Genomic DNA, 16,107 nt, shown 5'->3' with positions numbered 1-16,107 from the left:
AGGGGGCGTGGCTAGGGCGGAAGCTCAAAAACCCCCAACTGTGTCTGGTACTCGCCAAACAGTGCATCCCTGGAACCCCCCCCCCCCCCATCGGCTCCATCAGTATTCCCGTCGTCCGTACGGAAAGACGGCGTCACGAAGCAGAGAGAGAGAGAGAGAAAACGAGGCTCTCGCCGGAGGAGGAGCAGCAGGAGGGGAGCAAAGAGGCGAGCACGTCTGCGCCTCCTCATTTTCAACCTTGACGAGCGCGGCAGGCACGACACGGGGATGGCTCGCTGACACGTTTCGGGGGAACAAACAAACAAACAAACCCCCCCCCAAAAAGGTGCGTTGACCGGCCAAATATGAAAAGACTGCCGTTGCATTTTGTTTGGAGCGTCTTGTTGTTCCGTAAGAATCGCGCCGGTTCAAAAGAAGCCGAACGTGACTGACTTCCTTCCATCGGCGATTTGTTTTGCTGCGCGCATCCTGAGAGATGTGATGATGTATCTCGCGTGTCAATCGGAAAAAAAAAGGTGAATTTAGCTGCCCGTGTGTCGAAAATGGAAATGCTTCCGTTTCAACGAGGCTGAAGTTGGCTCCGCCGTCGCTCAATTCAGCCTTTTAAAAACGCGTGTTGTCCACCGTTTTGCATGGGGGAAGACGCTCGTTTCCTCAGTGACTACAGAAAAAAAATGGCATCAAGTTTCTCAGCTTTTTCACTCTCGACCCCAAGTTTCAAATGAGACTGCTTATGAAAAATTAACTTAAAAGTGTCCAACGTATACATTTATAATGTCTTCAGATTTTATTTTTTTTTTTTTTTTACCCAGAATGTCGTCTTTGGTGGTTTTACTTGCTAATGTAAAGGGGCACATGATGACCCATTCTTGACTTATTTGAGAGGAGTAAAAAAGAAAAAAAGAAAAATGGAAATGTGTCCAAATCAATTCCCTACTCAGAGGTCACTTCATTAGGTACACCCGCATCGTCCATGTTTTCAAGTTGACACACTTGCCAGATGCTGCTCAGGTTGCCTCACACGATGCTGTTTTCGGGCATGCGATATCAGCCATTATGTTCCGCTATTACAAAAAAAAAAAAAAAAACGGTGCATCAAGACTATTTGTTTCGGACTCGTCCTCCCATGCGAGACACATGAAAACGCCACACCAGGTTGAGCGAAGATGATGGCAGGCAACCTGCAGGATTTCCCGTTCCCAATGTTTCTTTTTTTTTCTTTTTCCAAGAACATCGTCTGTACAAGCCGTCCAGACGCCGCGGCGCCTTCTCTGAATACGCGGCGGTCGCAGGCACTCCAGGAAATAAATGTCACGTTCGTTTGCGCGGAAATAATAAAACCCCCGCTTCTGTTGATGTTGCGTCGCCATGGAAACGAAAGCCGTTTGTATTTCTTTCCAAACATCTTCTCTGCTCTGCCGCCACGAGCTTTGTTTGTAATAATCGCGGGAGTGCTTTTTCCCGGGTTGAAAAACGAGCCGTCGTGACCCATCAGATGTGGGGAACTTCTCATTTGGGGTTTTGATGACGTTGATTCCAGCTGAAAGCGGAACCGATATGAAAACAAGCGTCGGCAAACGGTGAGAAACTGGCAATTGCGAGGCTAGAAATTGGGAGGGGTTTTTTTCACTGTGAAAATTCGGATGTCCGCTATGTGAAAAATCGACATGAAAAGTGAAGAATTGTCTCCGGGCGCTGCGGTTTCAACTCATCGGTGCTGGTTGCAACTCCGATTGGGAATATGTCAAGTTGTTCCAGGCACAAACCAAGTCTGAATCTTAACAATTGCTCGTGTTGCCCCCATGAACAGCGCTGCAGTTTCCCCCCCCCACCCCCAGTTGGTAGATCCGTAGGCGTAAATCAATATCCGCTTGACACATCCGAATCTTCACCATTGCTTGTTTTTCACTAGAAAGAAACTCTGAAACTTTTTTTTTCTACTCCGCGTCCGTCTTCTGTAGATCCGCACGAGGCCGAAACATCCCGCCAGGGTGTGAGGCGGAAGAATTTGCCCCCCCTCTCGACCGACTCGGGTCATCTCGCAGTCTGGAAGGCACCACCGAGTGGATGAATGCCCGAAGAATGGCTTCCTTCATCGCCTCGCATTCCGTTGGACTCTCGCGACAATGAACGGATGTCGGCTGGGTGTCGAGCGTCGCGTAAAAGACACGACGTGACCTCGGAGCCCGACGACTTTGGCCGCCGTTTCAGGAGGGGGGGGGGGGGTGGGGGGAAACGAGCCGGCGAGACTTCATTGATATTCATGTCCGTCATTTAACACGTCCCGGCGTTGAGTTGTCGAGCCCCGCCTCCAGCCTCCCACGTCCCGCCCCCCCCCCCCCCTCCCCTCTCCCGCCATGGTGATGTCCCGGGGCACGTCCACCTTCCTGGCTTGCTTCGCCGGCTTCTGGTTGGTGTGGGCCCTGGTGGTCATGCTGTGCTGTTTCTGCAGCGTCCTGCAGCGCCGCCTCAAGCGCCGCGGCGACGCTCGCCTGAGGGGGCGCCGTCTCCGGACGGTGGAGGCGGAGACGCCGGGATGCGCCGCCGTGCCGGCCTTTGCGTCGCCGGCGCCGGTGGCAATGCCCGTGACGATAGCGCCAGCGCCGCCGCCACCGCAGCAGATGCCGCGCGACCCGCCGCCGGTTCCACTTCAGGTTCCTCATCCTTTGCCGGAAGCGAACTGGGTTAGCGTTCCGGGTAAGTGCTTGGAATTGGCTTCTGTTCGTTTGAGATTCATCATTTGAAGGTTTTTTTGTTTTCGCTCTCTGGGCAACGCTCTCTGGTTTCCATGCCGGTTACACCCATCGCTCGTATAAACGCGACCCAAACCGGAAGCGTTTTTCACCTGTAGGTAGCTCTCCGGTTTTAGACCCGTTGCCAGAATGAAAGTCTTTTCCATGACAAAAACCCAAATCCCAAGATTTGTGCATGCTGGACATCCTTTGCCTCCTTTGCTTAAATGGACTTTTCTGCCTGACCTCCCTCAGATGTGATTTTTTTTTTCTTACGACGACTACATTCGTTTCTTCTGCACCTGTTCCAAAACATCTCTAGAATCCACCTTCTCTTCCATTTGCTGCCTTTATGGGATGCCTTACAATTGGGAAGTCAAATTTAAGAAATAAGGAGGAGGTCCAAAAAAAAAAAAAAAAAAAAAGAGCATCAGCGTCAGCCAGTGGCGCCGGTAAATAAAAGCGGAAAAGAAGCAAGGTGGCGCCGGAGCGAGACTGATGAAGTGGTGTCGGTATCCGGGCAGCGCGAGGACTCAAAAGGAAGAAGCGGCTGAACCCGAGCCAAGAGCACTTTTTAACAGCTCCATTGAGACTTCATTCCGGACACATTTTTGGCTGACCTTTTGTTTTTTTGTTTTTTTCCAATTTTACTCAACCGACAAGCTACTGTAATTGTAAATCTTTGCGGACAAAACCCAAATCCTAAAACTCGCAATTGCTTGTTTTTCACCCGCAGGCAGCATCGTGGCTCGATTCAAATGCAAAATGTCTTTGTCGTTCTTGCTAGCTGCACGTCCGGCTCGTGCAAAAAAAGGCCTCCTAAAACGGCAAAACTCCTCATACGACGCGTCGCAATTGGTGTTTTTTCCCCGTTTTCAGACAGCTGGCCAGATTTCCTGTTGGCTGCACCTCTTACGATGAAAAATGTTTAAAAAGGTTATGAAAATTCCACGACCAGTACACACGTCAAAGGTGAAGTCAACATGAAAAGTGAAAACTGTTTTTTCACTTTTCATGCCGCTGACGCCGCTAACCGGGACAGCTGTCGTCTTCACGGGCAGCCCCCCCCCCCCCCCCCCCGACCCCCAAATCTGAAGCTTCACAATTTCTCGTTTCCTCCGAGTCAGTCACCTTCAACGACATCACAAACCGAAACGATAGCGAAACGATAAGCTCTCGCGCGGTATTTTGCCCGAGCGCTGCTACGCAGCGGAGGCGCGCACGTGCGCGCCTCCGTAAATACGACCACATCCAGCGCGCATCCATGGCAACCGTTCAACAAAACAGATGCTTGCCCGCCTTTCAAACGCCAAGGTCGGATATAAATACGGCAGCGCCGTGCCAGCAACAAACGGCACACCGCGATGCCGAGGTGCGGCGTGTGGGCGCGGAGCGCTGATTTCTAGAGCGTTGTTGTTCTCGTCCTCTGCTGAGTACCAAGACATTTGCCGGCGTTTTTCAAGGTAATGGATGACACGCGGGGAATGCCGCTAATGAGCTGACTAATGGCAAATGGATGACTCGGCTCGCGGAATCATGACTCTGCAGGATTTTGAAACCCAAAAGTGGCTCGCCGGTCATTAAAGTTGATAACAAACAGAGTAGGAAGTTGACTCAAATGAAGCTCTGAATTTTGGTGGTGTAATGACTTACTTGATTGTCTCGGTGTTCCAGAAGCAGATCTTCTTGAGAACCCGCCCTGTTATGAGGAGGCGGTGCTAATGGAGGATCCTCCGCCGCCGTACGCCGATGTCCTGGTAGAAGCGAGAGTGGGCGGCGGCTACTTGAAACACGCCGCGCTTCGGGCGGCGCCCCCGCCCCGCCGGGACCAGCGGGACCCGAGTCCAGAGACACGCAAGCCCCCGCCGCAGTCGTCGTCGTGTGTTTTCCCCGAGCGGGGTTACTCCTCGCTCATCCGTTTGCCTTCATCGCAACGCTGGGACTCGCTGGGCCATCTCCTCTCCAACGTGGACTTGAAGCCGTTCAACCCTTACGAGCCGGTGCCGCCGGGCGTCGCCACGGCAACAATGCCCCGCCGCGACATCAGGACCGGACTAGACGGAGGCCGGGCGCAAGGACTCCAGGTCGGGTTGTCCGGGGGGATTCGGGGCCACGGGACACGAGGACTGGAGCGCACTTGTGGTCTCCCCGCCGCATTCTCCCTGTTGGGACGGAGCACAGCCGTTTAGGATCGACTTTTTGCGTCCGGGGACCCCTCACAAGGGGGAATTTAGGTGCCGTCAACCCTGCCATCAAGAGCGAAAATCCCTAATTGGTAGTTGCTTAGAATCTTGAAAAAAAAAATGCCAAAAATATAAGGAACCCCAAGGTTGTAAGATAACATTTAAGTTAAAAAACATTCATCTTAAATCTTCTATCTACTCCTTTTGTTATTAGAAATAAAAACAGAAAAATACTTGAGCAAGCCCAGCTTTAAGGCTCCGGCAAACAAAAGGTCAAAATGAATGAATAAAATAGTTGGGGATAGGCTACCACAGCTCACCTGCGACTCATGAGCTCGCGGACCCCTCAGGGTACCCAGACCCCCGTTTGAGAACCACTGTCCTAGCGAGCGCGCACTCTCGAGGCGCGGAGGATGCTAACTGACTCAAACGGAGTCCATTTCATCCAGAACGTCTTTATTGTGCCGAGCTGCCGTTGCCATGGCGCCTGGGAGCTGCGTGTTCTCCGCCAGGCGACCCCCCCACCGCGTTGGAGCACTCGCACCGGTTGTTACTGACATGCCACTTCCATGTTCAGTCTTTGCATCGTCAAATTTCCAATAGTGGGGAAAATAAAAGTCATTTGTAGGTAAAGAGGCTAAGTCAGACTGCTATTGCTGAATTAAGATTGGTCGCCATCAGGTAACGGCGGCGGGGGGCCGGGGGGGGGGGTGATGATGAGTCACTAGTGATGGGAGTGTATTGTACATCCTATATATGTATGCAGAAACCGGTGGTGGGAAATAAAAGACCAAGGCCTCGGATTTTAAAACAGGAATAAATCTTCATATGGATTCAATTCAACAAGTACTTGTGGAAATCTACAACTCTGGGCTACGTTGGCTCTCCCAACAGCACATGTCCATGGCTCGCTACCTGCTCGTCGCACCACCACCGTCACACGTTGCAAACCCCAAACATCATCTATACTACAATATCAGAAGTTCACAATTCTTTTTTTATCAATATATACAAACTTTAGATCAACAAATCACATCGTACTCACCACAGCTGTGAATAGAGGCTTCCGCCGGTCCGTGACTGTCTACGGTCACTCATACAGAAAAATAAAAAATCCAGACTCAGCAAAGCAGTGTTGGTTGACCTCGCCTCATAGTCTATTTTATAATATTTTTATTGAAAAGTGCACCTTGGTGGTGAATATTCATTCATGGTCTGACCCCGTCGTCCATTGTCGAAGTCAAACTTCGGTGTATATGGGAGTTCAACCAATCACAGGGCTCACACGTATCTGAACCAATGAGGGGGACGGAGAAACTCGTCACCAGGCAGCAGAGACAATCTGATTGGCTAAAAGAACCTGCGATGAACAACGGTGTGAGCGAATGTGTGTGTGGTTGACACTCGCGCATTGGACGAAATAACATGGGCATGGCAACACATCTGATTGGACATCTGAAATCTGATTGGACATAAAATAAGTCATCATAAAACAAGAATATCCGCGCCCCCCGCCCCCAAAACAACAACAACAAAAGAAAAAGAGACAGGTTGCACCTTTAGAAAACAAGTTTAATTTGAATGCATCGGTGGACATTTTCGAGAACAGATCGTGACAAATGGAAACCATGACGTCTACTGTACGTTTCGTTTATGTTAAGTCGATTATGTTAAGCAAGGAGCGTGGATGATCACATGAAAACTCGCAGCGGCTTCAACCTTTCAAAATAGAGCAAAACAAGAGCGACAAGCGCGCGTGTGTTTGTATGTGCGCGTGGTTAAAGGCATCTTCTCAGGACAACCCAAGCAGTTTCAATTCAAATTCTGATTTGACTCTCAACTCATCATTGGCCAAAAGCATCTCTTTTCATCAGCAGATTTTAAAACACTCAAATCACAAAGTCAAAATTATGCTTTTCTTTTGTGTATGTAAACCCTTTCTCAAAAGATTACAACTTTTTTCTCTCATCATGTTAGAATAGCAACTTTCCAAAAATAATTTTTTAAAAAGAACTGTTTTCTTTGTAATGCAACAACTCCCCCACCCCAAACATGACAACCAAATCTTTTTCAATTCACAAATCAGTAAAAAAAAAACAAAAACAAACAATGAACGAAAACAGCAAAGTAAAAGTTGCCTACTTATGAAGTGATGTTCATGTGAGCGTCATAATGAGCCAAATGATGTCACGCACGCACGCATGTACACGCATTATTATTTATTATTGCCTAGAGTTGAAATTTTCTACAAGGAATATACAGCCAAAAAGAGACTACAACGTTGTTGCCAATATTCAAAAAAGGTCCTGAATGTCAATTTGATCCTCAAAGAGAGCATTGGTGCCACGCGGAAAACAAAATTATCAGGAAATTTTCTGTGTGGCCAAATATTCCTTTGCGTGAATTTTCTTGGGAGGACCAAATGTTTGTAAAGCTCAAAATGTAAAATATTTTCATGTCCCCGATATTTGGTTTCTCAAGGTTAGTCGCTTACACTTTCAACTAAGCGCACGCGCAATTTATAACTCCATTTCAGCGCACGCGCAATTTTGAACTCCATTTCTGTTTTTTTTTAAAGTTAGTCCCTCCATTTGATGACGTGATCAAATCCAAATCAACATATCCAAACTACTTTTTTTCATGACTGTGCAACATGTTACTTTGAAAGGAAAACTCTTCTAAAAACCTGGAAAAATATCTACAGTAGAATCATCGAGATGCCTTTTTCTTTTTTTTTTTGCATCTGTAAATTCATCCCCCCAAAAAATGGGGCAAAGGTACGCAATTGAGTCAGACACTGCGACAAGAGAAAAGTGCTCCAAAAACTAAATTGAGACACTTAAATCTGTTTATCAGCCCCCCTCTCCACTGCCCCCCAAAAATCCCCCACAAAAAGTCAATTGAAGAGATATTTTGCTTTTGATGCGATGAATAAATATTTAGCCTCTGGGATGACTAGACACAAGATTAGGCGACTCGGACAAAATGAGAAGAAAGGCAGCTGAAGACGATTTATTCGGTATCAAATAAATGCTCAAACAGCATTAGCGTGAAGCGCTAGTAGAGTTAATAGAATACTAGTAGCAGGCAGTTGCCAACGAACGTGCCGCTCGTAACGTAGTTGTTGACAAAGTTGTTTGGCTAGTAAGAACAAAGACCGCATCCTTGGTTTCCTTGAGGTTCATCTTCTAGTGCCCTCTTTGTCCCCACGAGTAAGACAATTCAGTGCACTAGTAGACCAACTGTCTTGCAAGTGATATTTTGTTTTCTTAATGATATTTCTGCAACTTTGGCATGCAATTAAGGACATGTTACGAGGCACAACTGTGCTAGTACAACCTCTGTAGATGTTAGCTTGTGGAATTAAATAACATTGCTACTAGCGCCAATTAGCACATGGCTGTCACACTAGTGCACTTGCACTAGTGTGCAGAAATGTCGTTACAGTAGTGGAAGGCAGTGGTGGACATAAATTACTCGCCAGTCATCCTAGTTGTGCACTGAATGATAAAAGAGTGTCTATGTAAAAGGTAATAGTCAATCAAAAGTGGCACTAGTAGTGGAACACCGTCATTTTACTAGTGGCTGAAGTGTCTTACTGGTGAGGACAAAGGGTGTACTAGTACACAAACCTGAAGATGGATATTGACTAAATGCTGAAATGGCTAATTGGGAGCGCTAGTAGAGCAACTGTGTCTTACTATTTATATTTTTTCCACTACCGCATGACATGTCTGAACACTCATTGGACAATTCTGGCAAACTGGTGGAAATTTTGGAGCTACTAGTAGGGTTGGGCCCTACCTAGAGTCTACTCGTGTGTGTGTGCGTCACGTGCCTACTCGTCGGGCATCGTAGTTTTACGAGTGCAGCGCAGGTTTAATTGCACACCGATACGTTAAAAGTAATACTAGTAGTGGAAAAAAATGTTACTAGTAAGAAACAAATCGTCTTGCTAGTGAGGAAAAGGAGTACAGGTACTAGTATGTGGAACTGAAAAGCGGATCGTGAATAAATGCTCAAACAGCTTTCCATAGCATTGAGCTATCTCAGTAACATCCCGGTTATTACATCTGCGTAGCGCCCAAAAAAAAAAAAAGAAATAAATAAAGAAACAAACACACTTGCAAAAAATTATAGCGAAACCCCACTCGTTTGGCTACTGTTATTTCCTTAAAAACAAAACAACAAAAAAGAAAAAAACGGATGCACAAGTTGCTTTCATTCCAGACTTTTTTCGTTTGTCTCTTTGCATTTTTACATTTTTTTTTTTCCTAGAAAAATGGGTTTCTTTTTACGAAGCGCACTTCCTCATTTCCGGCCTTTCGGCGTTGGAATTGCCCAACCGGCTAGTCATCGTCGTCGTCATCGGCCACGGGGTCGGCATCCCAGCACGTGATGTCAATCTCTACAAAAACACCACGCGACACCAGTCAGATGCTACGTGAGCAATATTTTTGCAAAAGGCGCAAGCGCAAACCATTGCAAAAAAAAAAAAAAAAAAAAAAAAAGAAAACATTTTGAAGTGGAGTTATTCCAGAATATTACAGTGAAGAAGGGAAGAGAAGGGAAGGCTGTTTGAGCCAATCAGAAACCAGAAGAGACATTTTCAGAAAAGGCACAATGGCAATAATCTATTATGATTATTATTACTATCCTGAGATGAAGACAACTAGAAACTAAGATGCCATTTTTGGAAAACGCAGACTGACCTGGTGGCTTGTTATAAAGGACGGGTGCGGGTTTTGCCGAGCCCTCCTCCGATTGGCCGAATTCCTCTTCCTGCGATTGGCTGAAGTAGCCCTCACTTGCCTGCGACGACAGAAACGAGGACAGGAATTCTTGACAATATGAAATATGAAGGTGAGGAACAGACGTCTGCAAAAAGTCAGACAATCGTGACGCACTCAATGTTGTTCCAGTCCAGTCCTGTGGATGGCGCCAATGGGCATTGGGAAACGACAACAACAAAAAAAAAAAGGATCTTCTTCCGATATTTTCATTTACCTGAGTCGCTTCCTTCATCAGCATCTCCCCGTTGGTCATGAGCATCTGACCGTCGCCGGCGGCGTGTTGCAACGCGTGCTGGTAGCTGAGCATCATGGTCTCCGAGGCGCTGACGTCGACCAGGCTGGAGGGGTCGTCCTCGGCGGCCGAGCACACGCCGCCGTCCATCATGTCGTCGAAGCTGAGGAGCGGCTGCGAGCGGACGTCGCCGGCGGCGGCGTCGGCGAGGTCGCCCATTAGGTCCAGCGGATCAGAAGAGGCGTGGGAGGGCTCGGCCGGGGGGGCCGCGTCCCACACGTCCACCAGGTCGTCCGTGGTCGAATCCCACGTGGGGAAGGGGGCGGGCTCGCGGGCCTGGGGGGCCACGCTCTGCACGGGCTTGGAGGCGGCGCTGGAGTCCTGGACCGGAGCTTTCTGCTCCTGCTTTGGCTCTGAGGGGCAAACCGGCAACGATATGCTCAAGGTGCAGATAGTTTCCACGGCAACGCACGCAATTTCTCCCTTGAGTGTTCAAATTTGAAAGTTCAAATCACCCCATTCGGAAATGCCATCGAGCTCCATGTTGGCTTCCTCCTTGATGGGCGTGGTGACGATTTTGGGGATGGGAGACACGGCGGCCACGTTGCGCTCCTCGCTCGCTTGGTCGTCGTTCTCTCCTGCAAGGGATGGGGGGGGGGGGGGGGGGGCACAACAGCACACGACAATTCATCAGACAAGCTCAAAAGTGCGACCAAAACAAAAAAGACGCGACTTGAACTTGGATTTCAACCCCATCAAACACCCAGAAAAGCTTTTCGGACGACGACTCGAACTGCGCAAAGGCAAAGCAAGGCCAGGACATGCAATCAGTGACATACTCACAGGTAAGCAAAGACGCATCGCGTACACGTGTGCCACAGAGTTTGTGCAGGATGGGATTCAAAACGGACGTTGTCGTTTGGGAGGGCCGAGAAATCAATCAAAGGGAATAAACCAAAACATTTACTTTTTTGGTAAATGATTGCTTTGTAGTATATAATAGTTGGGTCAAAGTTTCAAGAAAGTGAAGCGCTCTGTAGGGTCCAAGTCCGGACATTCATTTGGCAAAGCTAAATAAAACTTTGGGTGATAATCCTCTCCCAGTTTCACTCTTGATTTTCACAGCTGTAATTAATGTCAATGAAGTCTGCGCAGGCGGCAAACTCCAAATATGACACTTGCTGCTTGTTTACACCTCGAACGAGTATACATTTTCACAGGCAAACCTCAAATCGATGATTTTTCATTTTGGCTCCGTCTGGAAATAGGTAAAACCCAAATCGGAAGCTTTGTTTTTCACCGGGAGACGGCTCTCTGCTTTTCAGGTTGGTTACACCCTTCCGTTGCTGCGTCGGGGAATAACGCGCTGTACCTACCGGCGGCGCGGTGCGTCCGTGCGTGCGGTGCGGTGGCGCGCAGGGGCGACACCCCCCTGGGCGGGGGAGTCGAAGTGGGGCTGCTGGGACTGTGCTGCTGCCTCAAGAAAGGGCTGTCCAAGCGGCCTGGCGGAGGTGGGGGGGTCGGGGGGGGGGGGGGTGTCGGGTGTGGGGGAGGCGGTCGACACGCAGCCACGCACAGCCAACATAAAAGTAGACACACCCACGCACGGGCGACGAAGACAACGAGCAACGCAACCAAGGAAGAAAGACGACATGAGAAGGGGGGGGGGGGGGAAAAAAACAGGATCCCGTTGTGAAGAAAGTCAAAAAAAAAAAAAAAGGTTGGGGTTAAACAGAGAGAAAAGAAATCCAAGAGGGAAAAGAAAGAGAAAAGAAGACGAGGTTAGTGAACTTGCACACGCCGACAGTGCAGACCGCATGCAAGAAATTAAACGCAGCTGCTTCTTTTGTTTTGTCAATCGCAAAAAAAATAAAAACAACTTGCAGCAAAAATAAAGCGCAGTGTAATAGAAAAAAAAAAATCAAAGCAAAATTGGCCACTCGACAACCTATCATGCTGTTGTCATAGAAACACTTTTTTCCGAGCGAGATCGGGGCCTCGTTTCACACGGACACCCTGCACCGAGTATCGGAGACCCAACAGAACATGCGCCCGGTTCCGACACATCCGCCAAGGAAGTCGCCACTGTCGCAGTGGCGAGGTAAACAAATTGGCTCGGTGATTGCACGAATCTACAAATCATCCCAAAAAGCAGAAGGGGGCCGCGGGGTGAGCGGGGAGCGGACTACAGAAAAAGACTGAAAAGTGTCCTCTAATTGTCTTGGAGTGGGTGGACAAGTGCATCATGTGACTCACCGGCCCGGTGGACGCTGACGGGCGAGGTGTCGACGCTGATGGTCATGGCTCGTTCCTTCTGCTTGAAGAACTCGCGAGGGTTTCCGGACCGCTGAGCGATGATGGCCTTCGCCTCCTGAACATGTAAGCGGGATGGAGAGATTGATTTTAATTGCATGTTTGGTGGGATGAAAAAAACCAAAAAACAAACCAAACAAAAATAGTTTCAGCATACCTCCACTTCGGACTCTTTCTTGTCCAGGCTGAGGTCGTCGATGCTCAGCTCTGCGGGCTGCGAAATTCACAAGTCATTGGGTCCAAACTTGAGGTTGCATGCGAAACTGCGCCATGTTTCAACCTCAACATTGCGATGGCAATCCGATAACCTTGCACGCATTTTCCGTCCGTCATGACGCGGCTTCAACCGCGAGGTTCGCGAGGCCACATACCCGAGAAGCCGGGACAACTTACTAAGGTGGTCTGGGTCTGCAGTCTGTCTTTGGCCTCCTCCTCCTCTTGCATCTTCTTCCTAAGAACCAAATCACGTGATTATTAGGCGCCTTTTGATTCGAAAGATGAAAGTCTCATTTTTGGGCGTCACCTGTGCTCTTCGATCTGCCTCTCTCGCTCGCGGTACCGCTGCTCTCGGTTCTCCTGCTCCTTCCTCTCCAGCTCCATCCGCTCCTCCTCAAAGCGCTGACGCTCCTCGGCCAGCTTCTTCTTCTCCTCCTCCTTCCTCAGCTCCTCCTCGCGCTGGACACCCAAAAAAACCTTTTCACAGCCTGTCGGCAGCATTATTGTTGGGATGTTTTGTTTGGTTTTTTTTTTTTTTTCCCCTCTAGGTTTGCTCAACCAACCTTGGCCTGCTCCCAGAATTCTTCCCGATTGATTTTCTTCATCTCCACCTCTGCGTTGGTCTTTTGGTATACCGTACCCTTCTCCCGGGAAGCGGAAACAAGAGAAACAAAAGGTGAGGAAAGGTTAAAACTCGGGAGTTAAAATACACACATCGGTATTGTGTCATATCGTAACCGGAGGCAACGGCATCATCATCAGACTGCATTGTCACAAAGATAATATCGGAATGATCCCAATTTCATTCAATTGGATCATAATTGGACTCAATCCTGTCGCGGCATCATTGTCGTCAATCGTCTTGGGATTGTTTTGGGACGGAAACGTGCCGATCTGTGTTTAGGAACAGATTTTGGCGTAAATAACGGCACATTGTTTTGTTATGGCCGCCGGAGTCCAATCGGGTCCCGGCTGGTTTCGTATCGTGCTGTACTCGTGGCGATTCGTTGCGTGTTTGTCATTGCCGCGTCAACAGATTGAAAACGTAATGGTTCCCTTTCTGATACCACGTCTCCGTGCTCCTCCTCTCGGGTTTTCAGCCGGCTCAGGACGGGACTCGCCGCCACGGTGGTCCCGTTGGTGAGTCGCTGCCCGATGGCGGACGGATCCATGTCGTCCAGACTGCTGGCGTTGATGATGACCGCTACGCCCTGACAAAAAGAGGACATGGGCAAAATCACTTTTAGTACTTTTGCCGGCAACTCAAGCGGCGCGGCGCGGCGCACGCGCAACCCTTTCGAGAACCGGCTCTCATAAACAGTCACTGCCGCTTTAATCTCTTTTTCCTTTTATCTACTCCGCAAATGCTAAAAATAGGCCGTCTGCCAGGTGGACTATTTCAGACGCGCGCGCCTATACGGCACAGTGATGGCGAGGAGGATCGCAGAGAGATCACTTAAAAGAGTGACGGTATTAGTCATGCGCGATGTCATATACACGCGCGCCTCTTTGATCATCCCACACAGCTTTTAACCTGCTTGCTTCCGGAAAAAAAAAAATTTATACAGTATATCGTACCGAAAGATGGGCACCTTTTTAGTCATTACATACCGAGACAGATATGCAAGCGAATGAATAAAATCAAATATTCTGTTGCGGGCGGCCTGGTGATCCAGTGGTTAGCACGTTGACCTCACAGTGCCGAGGTTGTGTGGGTTGGATCCCGGCTCCAGCCTTCCTGCCTGGAGTTGTTCTCCCCAAGCCTGCGTGGGTTTTCTCCGGGTACTCCGGTTTGCAAAAACCTGCACGGCAGGCTGATTGAACACTCTAAATTGTCCCTAGCAGTGAGTGTGAGCTTGCATGGTTGTTCGTCTCTGTGTGGCCTGCGATTGGTTCGGGGTGTCCCCCGCCTACTGCCCGAAGACGGCTGGGATAGGCTCCAGCACCCCCCGCGACCCTTGTGAGGATAAAGCAGATCGTAAAGTGGACGGATGGATGGATGGATTCCGTGTTGTACATAAATCCGACTTTCAATTTTTCAACTTTAAAGGGGAAGTCCGCCCTAATTTTTTATAGACAAAAATGTTTTTTTGCAGCCCCACTAGACAGCATTTTGATTAATATTGCGGATGTGGAATATGAGTTAAGCAGTAAAAGCCACCTGTTTTTTTGTTCATTTTAGGAGGCGGCCATTTTGTCGAAAATGACATCACAGTTTCTCAGGGGTCAGGTCATGACCGGCTCCAGGTGAGCTTTTATCACCAAACTTTGACATGCTCCGTCCACGTTAGATAGCATCGGCATTTAAAAAAAATAAATGCATCTGTCGAGAATAGCTTCTTCAAATTGGGGCTCTCATTTGGGAGTGTTCCCTCACGCAAGCTGTGTAATTTGCCCAGCTGCTTCAAACCAAAATGGACCACTTCTTGCTCAATTCGAGACTTCCTCGTGCATCCCGTTACGCTAAACACGGCCACCCAATTTCGCGCTGATGGCACAAACCAGGCGTTGGTGTTCGCACGGGCCCAAATACATCATCCGGGGCTTGACGAGGATTACCTGGAAGAAGTCTGCGATGGTGGCCACGTGGCTGGCGCAGGCGCATTTCCTGGCGTCGGGGACGTCGTCTCCCACCTGGCGGCGCGAGAGGAGAAGTAAGGTTAGAAAAGCAAATAACAATGGAGCTGAAAATTGTTTCGGAATGGAACTTTACCCAGTTGATGAGGATGTATCGCGGCAGGGCGGCGTTGGGCTCCTTCAGGCTGCAGAAGCCGTACATCACCCTGGCGTTGTCGAAAGTCAGCGTGATCTCTGCCAGGCCGCCGCCTGCGGCGCATCGGAGGAAAAACCCGTCAACACCGCGAGATATTCATTGGAAAACGGGTGCGGCGGATAAATGCGAAAGGACCTCCTGACGACGCCAGCGTCAAGTCGTTGCTGTCATCTTCGTATGTGTACAAGGCCCTGGAAACAAGCACGCCACAGACAACATTAGCGCTCCGTTCAAGCCTTCACACTTTTATTCATCCGAGATACTTCATAGCGGCGAAGTTGTCAGCAAACGGTATCGGAAATTCATTACGTGATATTTTTTTTTTCAAGATGGAGAAAAGCAGGCATGGATTTTGTTTTATTTGTCATTGGAGATTTCATTGTAGTTTGTGTGCGGGCTCTTTATGTCCGTCGTAGCTGTCTTAAGTGAGGAGGGAATGCCGTATTTTCTGGAGGGCGACGGGTTTATAGATGAGACAGCAAAAAACAAAAAAAAAACAAAAGAGGGGTGAGATGAGACGCAGGTTAATATTGAGAGGGCGCCTTATAAATAATTCTCTGCAAAAAGCAGACAGCTGTTTATTATTCATACGCAGCCCCCGTGACCCAGAAACGTTGAGAAAAATGATGGAGTGTTGAATCATGGTAATGGGCAAATTTCAACAGAGGTCTGATGAAGGCAAAAAAAAAAAAATGATCAGACGAATAACAAGAACAAGTGGCGAGGACGAGTAAAGTGGTGAGAAGTGATTGCAAAAGACAAAATCAAGATTCATCATGAGCTCCTGCAATTCTTGATTCACGACATCGCCGTCCATTTCTAGTTATATCCAAGCACCTCAATCTCTTTATTTCCGATTAGCGGC

The 16,107-nt window shown here is 48.6% G+C and overlaps 2 protein-coding genes across 10 annotated transcripts in view; one reads left to right on the top strand and one right to left on the bottom strand.

Annotated features, from left to right (window-relative positions):
• The first annotated feature begins 113 nt into the window (after nt 1–113).
• Nucleotides 114–7,025, top strand: prr7 (proline rich 7 (synaptic)). 2 transcript variants are annotated; one of them, XM_086130342.1, is made up of 3 exons: nt 114–325; nt 1,962–2,697; nt 4,410–7,025. In XM_086130342.1, exons 2-3 carry the CDS (start codon nt 2,358–2,360, stop codon nt 4,919–4,921), a joined length of 852 nt encoding a protein of 283 aa, XP_085986468.1. In that variant the 5' UTR covers nt 114–325; nt 1,962–2,357; the 3' UTR covers nt 4,922–7,025. The 2 variants fall into 2 exon arrangements, with proteins under 2 accessions (XP_085986468.1, XP_085986467.1); XM_086130341.1 differs by having other exon boundaries at nt 4,407–7,025.
• Nucleotides 6,467–16,107, bottom strand: part of dbn1 (drebrin 1) — a 37,864-nt gene continuing 28,223 nt past the window's right edge. For 3 of the 8 annotated variants that reach the window (XM_086130333.1, XM_086130338.1, XM_086130337.1), the window contains exons 2-15: nt 15,378–15,433; nt 15,183–15,295; nt 15,029–15,103; nt 13,537–13,680; nt 13,033–13,113; nt 12,777–12,928; nt 12,647–12,704; nt 12,411–12,467; nt 12,197–12,317; nt 11,317–11,442; nt 10,456–10,578; nt 9,923–10,353; nt 9,628–9,727; nt 6,467–9,323 (exon numbers count right to left, since the gene is read on the bottom strand). In XM_086130333.1, the coding sequence (XP_085986459.1) occupies nt 9,265–9,323; nt 9,628–9,727; nt 9,923–10,353; nt 10,456–10,578; nt 11,317–11,442; nt 12,197–12,317; nt 12,411–12,467; nt 12,647–12,704; nt 12,777–12,928; nt 13,033–13,113; nt 13,537–13,680; nt 15,029–15,103; nt 15,183–15,295; nt 15,378–15,433 (1,696 nt within the window). In that variant the 3' untranslated portion in view covers nt 6,467–9,264. Of the gene's footprint in view, nt 9,324–9,627; nt 9,728–9,922; nt 10,354–10,455; nt 10,579–11,316; nt 11,443–12,196; nt 12,318–12,410; nt 12,468–12,646; nt 12,705–12,776; nt 12,958–13,032; nt 13,114–13,536; nt 13,681–15,028; nt 15,104–15,182; nt 15,296–15,377; nt 15,434–16,107 lie in introns of those variants that run through there. The other 5 variants (XM_086130334.1, XM_086130335.1, XM_086130336.1 and 2 more) reach the window with 5 other exon arrangements.

The sequence above is a fragment of the Hippocampus guttulatus genome, chromosome 15 (assembly GCF_054856545.1).
Source record: "Hippocampus guttulatus isolate MCC_2025c chromosome 15, RoL_Hgut_1.0, whole genome shotgun sequence".
NCBI lineage: Eukaryota > Metazoa > Chordata > Actinopteri > Syngnathiformes > Syngnathidae > Hippocampus > Hippocampus guttulatus.
The sequence above is the reverse complement of the archived record's forward strand: the minus strand, read 5'-3'. Positions and strand labels throughout refer to the sequence as shown.

Bases quoted from the DNA above. Each gene is read 5' to 3' on its own strand.
- prr7 (XM_086130341.1), top strand. From the start codon at position 2,358: ATGGTGATGTCCCGGGGCACGTCCACCTTCCTGGCTTGCTTCGCCGGC. The intron at 2,698-4,406 runs GTAAGTGCTTGG...TCGGTGTTCCAG, and splicing joins GAACTGGGTTAGCGTTCCGG to AAGCAGATCTTCTTGAGAAC.